This window comes from Melanerpes formicivorus, unplaced genomic scaffold (assembly GCF_026170545.1).
Source record: "Melanerpes formicivorus ecotype bairdi unplaced genomic scaffold, bMelFor1.0.p_v2 SCAF_25, whole genome shotgun sequence".
NCBI classification, from domain to species: Eukaryota; Metazoa; Chordata; class Aves; order Piciformes; family Picidae; genus Melanerpes; species Melanerpes formicivorus.
Window position 1 is genome coordinate 546,350 of NW_027142377.1, and position 12,986 is coordinate 559,335.

Here is a 12,986-nt window from a genome sequence, read left to right on the forward strand (position 1 = left end):
GCTGCTCAAGGCCTCATCCAGCCTGGCCTTCAACACCTCCAGGGAGGAGGCAGCCACAGCCTCCCTGGGCAGCCTGCTCCAGAGCCTCACCAGCCTCACACTGAAGAACTTCTTCCTCAGCTCCAGTCTGACCCTGCTCTGTCTCAGCTTCATACCATTTCCCCTTGGCCTGTCTCCAGACACCCTCAGGAAAAGTCCTTCTGCAGCCTTCCTGCAGGATCCCTTCAGCTATTGGGAAGCTGAATTCTTTAACCAGAGTTCTACAAACTGCACCACAGACACAGCACAGATGCAAGGTTCTGCATCTGAGTCAGGCCAACCCCAGGCACAAATCCAGGCTGGGTGCAGAGGGGGTTGAGAGCAGCCTTGAAGAAAGAGCCTTGGGGCTGCTGGGTGCTGAGCAGCTCCCCAGGAGCCAGCAGTGCTCTCCTGCAGCCCAGCAGGCAGCTGTGTGCTGGGCTGCAGCCAGAGGAGTGTGGGCAGCAGGGCAAGAGAGGGGATTCTGCTCCTTGGCTCTGCTCTGCTCAGACCTCACCTCCAATCCTGCCTCCAGTTCTGCTGTCCCCAGCAGAAGAAGGACACAGAGCTGCTGGAGAGAGGCCAGAGGAGGCCAGAAAGTTGATCCAAGGGCTGGAGCAGCTCTGCTGTGAGCACAGGCTGAGGGAGCTGGGGGTGTTCAGCCTGGAGAAGAGAAGGCTCCAGGGGGACCTCAGAGCTGCCTTGCAATAGCTGAAGGGATCCTGCAGGAAGGCTGCAGAGGGACTTCTGCTGAGGGTGTCTGGAGACAGGCCAAGGGGGAATGGTTTGAAGCTGAGGCAGAGCAGGGTCAGCCTGGAGCTGAGGAAGAAGCTCTTCAGTAGGAGGGTGGTGAGACTCTGGCACAGGCTGCCCAGGGAGGCTGTGGATACTTCCTCCCTGGGGGTGTTCAAGGCCAAGCTGGATGAGGCCTTGAGCAGCAGACTGTAGTTAAGAAGTGCCCATGGCAGGGGGTTGGAGTAGATGAGCTCTGAGGTCCCTTCCAACCTGAGCCATTCTATGACTCTATGATACTGCAGCTGAGCTTACAGCCAGGGTCAGTACCCAAAGCTGAAGCCCTGGCAGTACAGAGTTAACACAGCCTGGCTCTGTGCCCCTTGCAGGTCACCAACCATCCCCTTCTTCTTCAGACCTGAAGATGATCCCTGTATTCCAACAGACATTTCCAACAGGCACTGGCAGCTCCAAGCTGGCACCAGAAGTTCAGTTGTCTTTTCCCAACTCTGTAGCATGAGGAGTACTTCCAGGACTCATCTGGAGCACTGCTACACAATGATCTCTGCCAGCAGCTCAGCATCTTCACTGCCTGCTCTGACTTGCACCGATTAGTTCAGCTGTTCTGGACACGCTGATCACTTCCCCCAGCCATTCAAGCACAGTTACATCCTCTCTCCCTTCAAACATCCTCCTTCTCCAGTCCCCTTCCAGCACTGACTTCATTGCCACGAGACTCCCCCAACCCAAAAGGCAAGCAGTGTGGTGCCTGGAATTGCCGTGCAGAAGCTCAGCACACCCCTGCTTGCCCCCCATGCCACCCTTGTGCAGTCACTCCCACAAAGTTCCTTCATTATTCCACTCTTCCTTCCCTGCTCACCAGCCCCTGCCATCCATTGTTTACCTCCTCTGCTCCCCTGAAGTGCCCCCTCCTCAGGGCAGCCCCTCACAGACACGGGACACCCATGCAAAGCAGTGCTCTGACATCCACTGACACTAAACTTGGTTGAGTCAGGGGTGGGTTCCTCTTCAATCAAACTCCTCCAAACTTGGCTTTGGTTTGGATTTTCTTCAAGGGCAACACAAGGAGAGCAGAAAGCTAAAATCCACAAGACACAGCTGGCAGGTAGCAAAGGGGCCTGGATCTCACCATCCCCAGGGCACAACCAACCTGTAATTTTTGCAGCCTTTTCCTCTTGGTTCACTCTGTTTTCTTCATCTTCTTCATTGTCTTCCTCAAAATCATCTAGGTTTCCAATATCAGCTTGTTTCATACTCATCAAACTAGCCAGGCTTTGCATGTCTTCATCCCTAAAGAGCACAGTTCAAAGCAGACATTAAAAGGCAGCATAGCAGCACCCCATCATTAAGAGCACTTCTGATACTCTCCTGCCCTTCTTCGTCTCCAGGGAGGTCTCTGAGCTCAGATCTGACCTTGAAGACAGGGCAAGAACAAAATGAATCAACTCATGGCTATGACTTTCTGGAGGGAAGGCTTTCAATTGATAAAAGTCTAAAGGGTAAACCCAATGCTGCCTGCCACTGACAGTCACAGAATCCTAGACCTGTTGAAGTTGGAAGAAACCTTTGAGATCAGTAAGCCCAGCTGCTCACCCTCAGCTCACAGTCCCACCACTGCTAGGGACTTCAGATCCTAGAGCATCCAGAGCAGGGAGAGCAGCAGCACCGGGAGGGGATTCTGCCCCTCTGCTCTGCTCAGACCACACCTGCAGCACTGCCTCCAGCTCTGGGGCCCTCAGGACAAGAAAGACCTGGAGCTGCTGGTAGAGGGTCCAGAGGAGGCCACAAAGATGCTCAGAGGCTGGAGAACCTCTGCTGTGGGGACAGGCTGGGAGAGTTGGGGCTGTTCAGTCTGGAGAAGGCTCCAGGCAGACCTTAGAGCAGCATTCTAGTACCTGAAGGAGGCTACAGAGGAGCTGGGGAGAAACTTTTGACAAGGGCTGGGAGTGACAGGAGGAAGGACAATGGCTTTGAGCTAAGAGAGGGAAGATTTGAGACTGGAGATGAGGAAGAAATTCTTGGCAGTGAGGGTCCCCTACAACTATTCCTGATCCACTTCAACCAGACCTCAGTGTGTGTGACCCTGAATCAACCAGCTTTCATCAGTGCTGGCCTCAACCCCCACTCAGAGCCTAGGTCAGCTGTTTACTGGGTAGGTCATGGATGCTGGTGTTCCAAGGTGTCCAGAGCTTCCCAGAGCCTGCCTTTTTCCTTACCATTTTCAGCTGCCACAGGAATTTAAAGAGGGGTAAAAGAGCTCTTCCTGGAGCAGCATGTTCCCCATCTACCTGGCTTTGTTCTGTCATTCTCACATTACCATATTCTAGAGATGGAAAGGAAAAGCAAACCAGGATGGAGGACAGGTGAGCCATCCTCCAGCCACATGCAACTGGCAGCCCACTGACAGCTTGGATGGGACAGAAACTGCAGGACCTGCAAAATGAACCTGGGTGCTCTGTCCTCCAAAGGCTGTGGAAACAAGGGACAGAGCCAGGTGTATATGGGGGCAGTGCTCAGTGCCCAACCCAACTCTTTCCCCAGGAGGCTCTGGTGTTCAACCCCAAATCTTCTGACTACACTCTCACCTTCTAATTGGCTTTGTCCCCTCGTGCTTTGTGAAACTGGTGAAACTGGAGTAAGTTCTCTATCCCACATTCCATACCATCACAGAATGGGTTGGAAGGGACCCTCAAAGCTCATCCAGTTCCATCCCCCCTGCACAGACACCTCCCACCAGCCAAGGCCTTATCCAGCCTGGCCTTGAACAGCTCCAGGGAGGAGGCAGCCACAGCCTCCCTGGGCAACCTGTGCAAGCCTCTTCCCACCCTTGTTTCCCTTGCAGTCTGCTGGAGGAAGCCACAGGTGGACACCAGCATTTGCTGCTGGTGACCTCAGACCTGCAGACATATTTAACCTGCTGTTATTGCAGATGTTTAATGGCAGGGAATAATCTGTTTGCTTCTGAAGAACATGAAGGCCAATGGGCTCCTGGGGTGCATTCAGAGGACTGTGTCCAGCACATCCAGGGAGGTTCTCCTCCCCCTCTACTCTGCCCTGCTGAGACCTCACCTGCAATATTGCATCCAGTTCTGGGCTCCCCAGCCCAAGAGGGACAGGGATCTGCTGGAGAGAGTCCAAAGGAGGGCTACAAGGATGCTGAAGGGAGTGGAGCACTGCCTGGTGAGGAGAGACTGAGAGCCCTGGGGGTGTTTAGTCTGGAGAGGAGAAGGCTGAGAGGGGATCTGATCAATGTCTATCAATAGCTGAGGGCTGGTGGGCAGGAAGGCAGGAACAGGGACAGCTTCTGCTGAGTTGCACCCTGTGATAGGACAAGGAGCAATGGATACAAACTCCAGCACAGGAGGTTCCACCTCAACATGAGGAAGAACTTCTTCCCTGTGAGGGTCCCAGAGCCCTGGAGCAGGCTGCCCAGAGAGGTTGTGGAGTCTCCTTCTCTGGAGCCTTTCCAGCCCTGTCTGGCTGTGTTCCTGTGTGACCTGTGCTGGATTCTAGGGCCCTGCTCTGGCAGGGGGCTTGGTCTGGAAGATCTGCAGTGACTCCTTCCAATCCCTAACAGCCTGTGAGCCTGTGAACATGAGACTAAAACCAGAGTGAGAAAGGAGTTTCAGTCAGCTCAAGAACTAAGTGTGGCAGGGCTGCTGAGGGTTATTCTCCAGCTGTGCCACTCCACATGGAAAGAGCTCTTCAGCCCCAGGATTCTGTGGAGAGCAGCACAGAGCAGGGTGCCCAGGACCGGGGAAACCAAACCACCGAACAACTTACGTTGCTTTTCCTTCCCTCAGGAAAATGCAAGACAAAGAGAACTGCAGGGTGGCAGACACCACCTTCTTAGACAAGGGCTTGAATTTCAGCCTGACATCTGTCTGGGTGGGCATGGGGCTGGCGTACTGCTTCATGTTGATGCTGCTGGTGGCCAGAGCTTTTCTGCGGCCAGAGGGAGATTCCTGGAAGCAAAGGAGAAAGAGAAGGGTGGGCAAAGGAGCTGTTAGAAAGCAAACCAAACCCCACACCCTGTACATCTGCAGACCTTCTTCTTCAAGTACCCAAGCAGCAGGGATTGCTCTGGGCCTTACTAAAGGCAGAAAGCCCTCTCTCAAACTGGGCCTCGCCGCCACAGGTGGCCTTTGAAGGCTTGCTCAGTGCAATGAATCCCAAAGGTTGTTTGTTGTGAGCAGTGGTCTGCCAGAGGAGAACCCAGGTGTCTATGGCTTCAGCTTCTGCTAGCAGCCACAGCACACACCCACATGGCAAGCAGGAAGATCTCTTCACTCCTGACAGCACACTGGAATCATATTGTCCAGGCTTTGATAGCCCTAAGTGAGGACTTGCAGTCTCTGGAAGCCATGGGCTCCAGTTCAGTCATTATTTCTTTAAGGAGTCCTTTCCAGCCCCTAACACTCTGTGATTCTGAGGGCTATGAGGCCATCAAAGCAACGTTTTGAACTGTTCTCTGTGTTCAGTGCTGCAATGCAATCACAGAATTACAGAATCATTTGGGTTGGAAAAGCCCTTTGAGATCCTCCAGCCCAACCAGTCTCTCACTCTGCCAAGGCTGGGGCTGAGCCATGGCCCTCAGCACCACAGCTCTGCCTCTTTCAAACACCTCCAGGGGTGGGCATTCAACCACCTCCCTGGGCAGGCTCTGCCCTCTCAGTGAAGAAGTTTCTTCTCATATCCAACCTAAACCTCCCCTGGAACTACTTGAGGCCATTTCCTCTCCTCCCATCACTTGCTACTACAAAGAGCCCAACCCCAACATGGTTCCAGCCTCCTCTCAGGGAGCTGTAGAGAGCAAGGAGGTCTCCCTTCAGCCTCCTCTTCTCCACACTAAACACCCCCAGCTCCCTCACCTGCTCCTCCCCAGCCCTCTTCTCCAGACCCTTCCCCAGCTTCCTTGCCCTTCTCTGGACCCCCTCCAGCCCCTCAATGTCCTTCTGGGAGTGAGGGCCCAGAACTGAGCCCAGCACTACAGGTGTGGCCTCCTTAGTATTTGTACAATGTCAGAACATGTTTAGAAGCACTGGGACTGCTCCCTTGGGCTGTGGGGCAGAGTTCTGAAGCTAAGGCTGACAAGGCTTCCAAAGATATTGATAAACATTTTGTGAGGGGTTAAAAAAACCACCAAAACCAGAGAAAAGCAAAACCAACAGAGAAATGAGACAGACAAAAGCTTCAGTTGTACCTCCCAGCTTCACAGGTTGTATTGGGTTGGGAGGCAGCCTCCAAGGGCATCTTGTCCAACCCCCCTGCACTCAGCAGGGACACCTCCAGCTAGAGCAGGCTGCACAGGGCCACAGCAAGTGTGACCAATTCAAAAGCCCATCCCAAGGACAAGGTGGTGCTCAGAGTTTCACAATCCAGACAAATTAAACTAAAACTCCCCAGAGAGTCCTGCTGCACCTAACAGCAGCAGCAGCTGCAGCAAAGGAATGGCTGTGTGCAGCATCACAAAAGGAAACCGAAGCACAGCTCTCCTGTACCTCTTCTGAGGAACACCCTCCCAAGCAGCCTACATCCTCCTGTGGCTGGTGAACAAAGGACACTAATTCAATCAGGACATTCAAGCATCCTTTCTCCAAGCACTTGACAGAAGGAGCCAGGCTGTGACGTGCCACCCCCAAAGAATTACCTTGTCTCACCAACTGCCCTTATCTGGCAGATTATGCACAGCAATATTCTCCAGAGCTAGCAGTGCATGGAGATACCTCGGGAATGAATTGCAGAAATGCAGCAAACACTCCAGAAGGATTTAGGGGCCTCTCAGAAGAAATACTTCAGAATATGCAAATGGCCTCAGCTGAAGCAGGCAGAGCAGAGGCGGCCGCAGCGAACAATGCCTGCGCTCCTGCCCCGCGCCGCTCCTGCCCCTCGCACTCCTGCACCCCTGCACTCCTGCCCCTTGCACCCCTGCACTCCTACCCCCTGCCCCCCACCGCTCCTGTCCCCTGCACTCCTGCCCCCTGCACTCCTGCCCCCTACACTCCTGCCCCTTGCACCCCTGCACTCCTACCCCCTGCCCCCCACCGCTCCTGTCCCCTGCAGTCCTCCCCCCCCGCGATCCTCCCCCCTGCGCTCCTGCCGCCTGCACTCCTGCCCCTGAACTCCTGCCCCCCGGCACTCCTGCCCCCCCTGCGCTCCTGCCCCCCCTGCACCTCTGCCCCTGAGCTCCTGCCCCCTGCACTCCTGCCCCTTGCACCCCTGCACTCCTACCCCCTGCACTCCTGCCCCCTGCCCTCCTGCCCCTTGCACCCCTGCACTCCTACCCCCTGCCCCCCACCACTCCTGTCCCCTGCACTCCTGTCCCCCGCGATCCTCCCCCCTGCACTCCTGCCCCCTGCACCCCTGCACTCCTGCCCCCTGCCCTCCTGCCCCTTGCACCCCTGCACTCCTACCCCCTGCCCCCCACCACTCCTGTCACCTGCACTCCTGTCCCCGGCGATCCTCCCCCCTGCGCTCCTGCCCCCTGCACTCCTGCCCCCTGCACCCCTGCACTCCTGCCCCTGAACTCCTGCCCCTGGCACTCCTGCCCCCTGCACTCCTGTCCCCCATGATCCTCCCCCCTGCACTCCTGCACTCCTACCTCTGCCCCCCACTGCTCCTGCCCCCTGCACCCCTACCTCCCATGATCCTCCCCCCTGCACCCCGCACTCCTACCCCCTGCCTCCCACTGCTCCTGTCCCCTGCACTTCTGCCTCCTGTGATCCTCCCCCCTGCACCCCTGCCCCCTGCCCTTCTGCCCCCACCGCTCCTGCCCCCTGCCCTTCTGCCCCCACCGCTCCTGCCCCCTGCTCTTCTGCCCCCTGCACTCCTGCCCCCCTGCACCACTGCCCCTTGCCCCCCCACTGCTCCTGCCCCCTGCACTGCCACTCACACAGCCAAGATTAAGGTCCAAGGTTATGACAAGGTGGAAAATGGGAGTGTGTCCAGCAGATCCAGGGAGGTTCTCCTCCCCCTCTGCTCTGCCCTGCTGAGACCTCACCTGCAATATTGCATCCAGTTCTGGGCTCCCCACTCCAACAGGGACAGGGATCTGCTGGAGAGAGTCCAAGGGAGGGCTACAAGGATGCTGAAGGGACTGCAGCACTGCCTGGTGAGGAGAGGCTGTTTAATCTGGAGAGGAAAAGACTAAGAGGGGATCTAATCAATGTCTAGCAATAGCTGAGGGCTGGTGGGCAGGAAGGAAGGGTCAGGGACAGCCTCTGCTCATTTGTGCCCTGTGATAGGACAAGGGGCAATGGATACAAACTCCAGCATAGAAGGTTCCACCTCAGCATGAGGAGGTTCACTATGAGGGTCCCAGAGCCCTGGAGCAGGCTGCCCAGAGAGGTTGTGGAGTCTCCTTCTCTGGAGCCTTTCCAGCCCTGTCTGGATGTGTTCCTGTGTGACCTGTGCTGGGTTCTATGGTCCTGCTCTGGCAGGGGGCTTGGACTGGAGGATCTCCAGAGGTCCCTTCCAACCCCTAACATCCTGTGAGCCTGTGTGATCAGGGAGCTCCAGCTGTGGCACAGACAAGAACAGCAAGGAGCTGCTCTGCTGCCCTACCTGGAGGATAACCACTGAGTGCCACACACCACACCTGCGGCCGGTGGTACCGCGGCGCTGGGCACCAAGCAGCAGGAGAGACACCTAACAGCTAGCTCCTTCTGGGTGTGCTCCAGGAGGCTGCACCTTGACCTGAGTGAATCACACACAGAACCACAGAGTGGCAGGGGCTGGAAGGGACCTCCAGAGATCATCCAGCCCAACCCCCCTGCCAGAGCAGCATCACCCAGGGCAGGGCACACAGGAACACAGCCAGGTGGGTTTGGAAAGGCTCCAGAGAAGGAGACTCCACAACCTCTCTGGGCAGCCTGCTCCAGGCCTCCAGCACCCTCACACCAAAGAAGCTTCTCCTCACGTTGAGGTGGAACCTCCTGGGCTCCTGCTTGTATATAAATGTGCAAAAGTGACTTGAATCTCCACAAAGATTTGTTTCACAAAGCTCAAGTCTCAATATTGAACACTGTAAAAATGCTGCTCAAGGCAAACTGAGAGAAACTTTGCTTAAAACTCTTCTCCTTTTCTGGTTTGGTATTTTTTCCATAGAGTCATTCAGGCTGGAGAAGCCCTCTGAGATCATCCAGTCAAACCACCAACCCAACACCACCATGGCCACTAAACCATGGCCCCAGGTGCCATGACCACAGGTTTCATGAACACCTCCAGCACTGAAGCCTCCACCACCTCCCTGGGCAGCCTCTGCCAATCCCTGACCACTCCTGCAGCAAAGACATTTTCCCTCATCCCCAATCTGACCCTTCCCTGGCACAATTTCACAGTATCACAGTATCACCAAGGTTGGAAGAGACCTCAAAGATCATCAAGCCCAACCTGTCACCTCAGACCTCATGACTAGACCATGGCACCAAGTGCCACGTCCAATCCCCTCTTGAACACCTCCAAGGACAGTGACTCCACCACCTCCCTCCTCTCATCCGATCACTTTTTCCTAGGGAGAAGAGCCCAACCCCCACCTGGCTCCAGCCTCCTCTCAGGGAGCTGTAGAGAGCAGTGAGGTCTCCCCTCAGCCTCCTCTTCTCCACACTAAACACCCCCAGCTCCCTCAGCTGCTCCTCCCCAGCCCTCTTCTCCAGACCCTTCTTTGTTTCTTTGAAGCATCTTTAGAGAGAGCTGGCAGCCATGAAGTGCCATGCAGGCACTCAGGCATGGTACAAACTGCTGGCCAAGGCCAGCCCCTGGGCTTCTCTGCCACACTGAAAGGAGGAACTGGAAATAAAAAACCACCTTGGAGCCACCTGGAGAAGACAATATGCAATGGGTCCAAGTCCCACCAGGAGGTTTCACCTCAGTGCTGGAATAACCTCTCCAGGCACGTGCTGGAGTCCCCCCCATCAGGGGAGGTTTCATGCTGTGACTGGACAGGGGTTAAGCTCATCCAGGCACCTTCCCATCAAAGGCTGAAGCAGATGATCTGTCCAGGTAGCTTCCAATCTAACTTGTTCTGCAGCTGCACCATTCTAACCTGAATATGCCCTCCCCTGCAGCCAAGCAAAAGCAAACAAGTTAGGAACAAGTTCTGCACCAGGAGGCTGCTGGAACACTGCAGCAGGTTGCCCAGGGAGATGGTTGAGGCCTCATCCCTGGAGATATTCAAGGTGAGGCTGGAGGGGGCTCTGGGCAACCTGATCTAGTGGAGGATGTCCCAGCTGAGTGCAGGGGGGGTTGGAGTGGATGAGCTTTGGAGGTCCCTTCCAGCCCAGCCCATTCTGTGAGATTCTGTGTGAACCCCTTCCAGTCAAGGGCTGCAGTGACCAGGAAGCATTTGTCACACTTTTGGCTGACTCTTCTTTCACTCAGGTCAGAGGAGCTCATGCTTGGAGAAGAAACCCAACCACAGAGTTACTGAATCATCTGGGTTGGAAAAGCCCTTCGAGCTCACCCAGCCCAACCATTCTCTAGCTCTGCCAAGGCTGGGGCTGAGCCGTGGCCCTCAGCACCACAGCTCTGCCTCTCTCAAACACCTCCAGGGATGTGCATTCAACCACTTCCCTAAGCAGCCTCTGCCAGGCTGTGAGACCCCTTTCAGGCAAGAAGTTTCTTCTAATGTCCAACCTAAGCCTCCCCTGGGGCAACTTGAGGCCATTTCCCCTCCTCCTATCATTTGTTAATAAAGAGACCACCCCCCACCTGGCTCCAACCTCATTTCAGGGAGTTGTAGACAGCCAGAAGGTCTCCTCCCAGCCTCTCCTCCTCCATCAAGTCTCTCTTAGCTGTTGTGAAGATCTCCACCCTGGTACCACAGGAGTCCTTCCTAAAACTGCAGCCAGCAGCCTCAGACGAAGAGGAAGACTCTTTGGCTGCTCATTATTCCAACTTTGTACAATTAACCTTTCTTTATTAAAGAAAACATGCTGCTTTTAGCCACTGCTTAAGGAAGTCATGGCAATGTTGTCAGCAACTCCCCTTCACCAACTAAAACACCAAAACAGATCAAGTAGATCTCCACCCCTGCAAAAAAAGATCTTGGATGGAACTAATCATGGCCCTGGGTGCCAGCTTGCAGTCCTCAAGAAAGAAGCTTGGGGGATTGGTTGCAGAGCAGCTCCCCAGGAGCCAGCAGTGCCCTCCTGCAGCCCAGCAGGCAGCTGTGTGCTGGGCTGCAGCCAGAGGAGTGTGGGCAGCAGGGCAAGAGAGGGGATTCTGCCCCTGGACTCTGCTCTGCTCAGACCTCACCTCCAATCCTGCCTCCAGTTCTGCTGTCCCCAGCAGAAGAAGGACACAGAGCTGCTGGAGTGAGGCCAGAGGAGGCCAGAAAGTTGATCCAAGGGCTGGAGCAGCTCTGCTGTGAGCACAGGCTGAGGGAGCTGGGGGTGTTCAGTCTGGAGAAGAGAAGGCTCCAGGGGGACCTCAGAGCTGCCTTACAGTAGCTAAAGGGAACCTGCAGGAAGGCTGCAGAGGGACTTTTGCTGAGGGTGTCTGGAGACAGACCAAGGGGGAATGGTTTGAAGCTGAGGCAGAGCAGGGTCAGACTGGAGCTGAGGGAAAGTTCTTCATTGTGAGGCTGGTGAGACTCTGGCACAGGCTGCCCAGGGAGGCTGTGGCTGCCTCCTCCCTGGAGGTGTTGAAGGCCAGGCTAGATGAGGCCTTGAGCAGCTGAGCCCAGCTGAGAGGTGTCCCTGCCCATGGCAGGGGATTGGAGTAGATGAGCTCTGAGGTCACTTCCAACCTGTGATGATTTCTTTCTGTAGCTACCAACAGCTCAGGGCTGTTAAACTTCATCCTACAAGAGGAAGACACCACATTCTGAGGAGGTCCCTCAGGGAGGTCTCATAGGGAACACAAAGTGAAAGCAAAACCCAGCACCCAATGCTGAGTGCAGTGGGACCCAGCCTTGGTTCTGCTGCTCACATCATTTCTGATCTAGGCCAGGATGCTCTGTTTTTAGAAGCTGCCTTTTGAAGTGGCTGCTCAGAGGGGTTGGAACAAGATGATCTCTAAGGTGCCTTCCCCCAGGGATGAGGACTGGGTCCTCTTTTGGTCAATTTCTTCATCAATAAAGTAGACAAGCTCACTAATGACACCAAGGTGGGAGGGGGGGCTGACACCCCTCAGGCTGGGCTGTCACCCAACAAGATCTGGACAGGCTGAGAGCTGGATGAAGGGAACCTCATGAACTTCAATAACAACAAGTGCAGAGTCTGCACCTTGGGAGGAAAACCAGCAGGTACCAGTACAGATCATCCTGATGGGAAGCAGCTCTGTGGAGAAAGACCTTGGAGCCCTGGTGGGCAGCAAGTTCTGCATGGGACAGCAATGTGCCCTTGTGGCCAAGAGGGCCAAGGGCATCCTGGGGTGCAGCAGAGCTAGGGAGGTTCTCATATCCCTCTGCTCTGCCCTGCTGAGACCACACCTGGAATGCTGTGTCCACTTTTGGGCTCCCCAGTTCAAGAGAGACAGAGACCTGATAGATAGAGTCCAACAGAACTAGGAGGATGATGAAGGGACTGGAGCATCTCTGTTGTGAAGAAAGAGAGCAAGCCCTGGGGCTGTTTAGTCTGGAGAAGAGAAGGCTGAGAGGGGATCTGATCAATGTCTATCAATAACTGAGGGCTGGGGGTCAGGATGAAGGTTCCAGGCTCTGTTTGGTGGTGCCCAGGGACAGGACAAGGCACAGCAGGTCCCAGCTATAACCCAGGAGGTTCCACCTCAACATGAAGAGAAACTTCTTTGGTGTGAGGCTGCTGGAGGCCTGGAGCAGGCTCTGGCAGGAGGTTGGATTGGATGACTTTGGGAGGTCCCATCCAACACCCACCCCTCTGGTTCCAACCTGACCTATCCTATGAAGCCATGCATCCCCCCAGAGGTGTGCAGGGTTTCATGAGGAGCATTCTGCTGCACTCCAGAGAATAAAATAACGAGAGCTGTATTTCCTAGCTGCAAACACCCACTGAGAGGAACAAGTCCTGAAGATTTTGCCTTCCTCTAGCCTCAGCATTAAAGAGAGAATGTTTTGGAGGAAAGATGTCCTCTGGCACCACCCCACCCCCCACAGCAGAGGAAAGGGGGAAGCTGTCCCTCTCCCGCCGCTGGATGCCAAGCCCAGTGGCTGAGCTGCAGGCACCCCCTTGCTTAGATGGAAAGATCACTGCTTCACTGGCAGAGCAAAATGGATCACTACAGAATTTAATTTGGGA

At 55.3% G+C, this 12,986-nt stretch overlaps 1 protein-coding gene across 1 annotated transcript in view; it reads right to left on the minus strand.

Moving 5' to 3' along the window:
* Positions 1–12,986, minus strand: part of EHBP1 (EH domain binding protein 1) — a 155,740-nt gene that overhangs the window by 56,311 nt on the left and 86,443 nt on the right. Inside the window, exons 6-7 of the mRNA XM_068153007.1 lie at positions 4,555–4,736; positions 1,922–2,061 (exon numbers count right to left, since the gene is read on the minus strand). Coding sequence (XP_068009108.1) covers positions 1,922–2,061; positions 4,555–4,736 — 322 coding nt within the window. The remainder of the gene's footprint in view (positions 1–1,921; positions 2,062–4,554; positions 4,737–12,986) is intronic.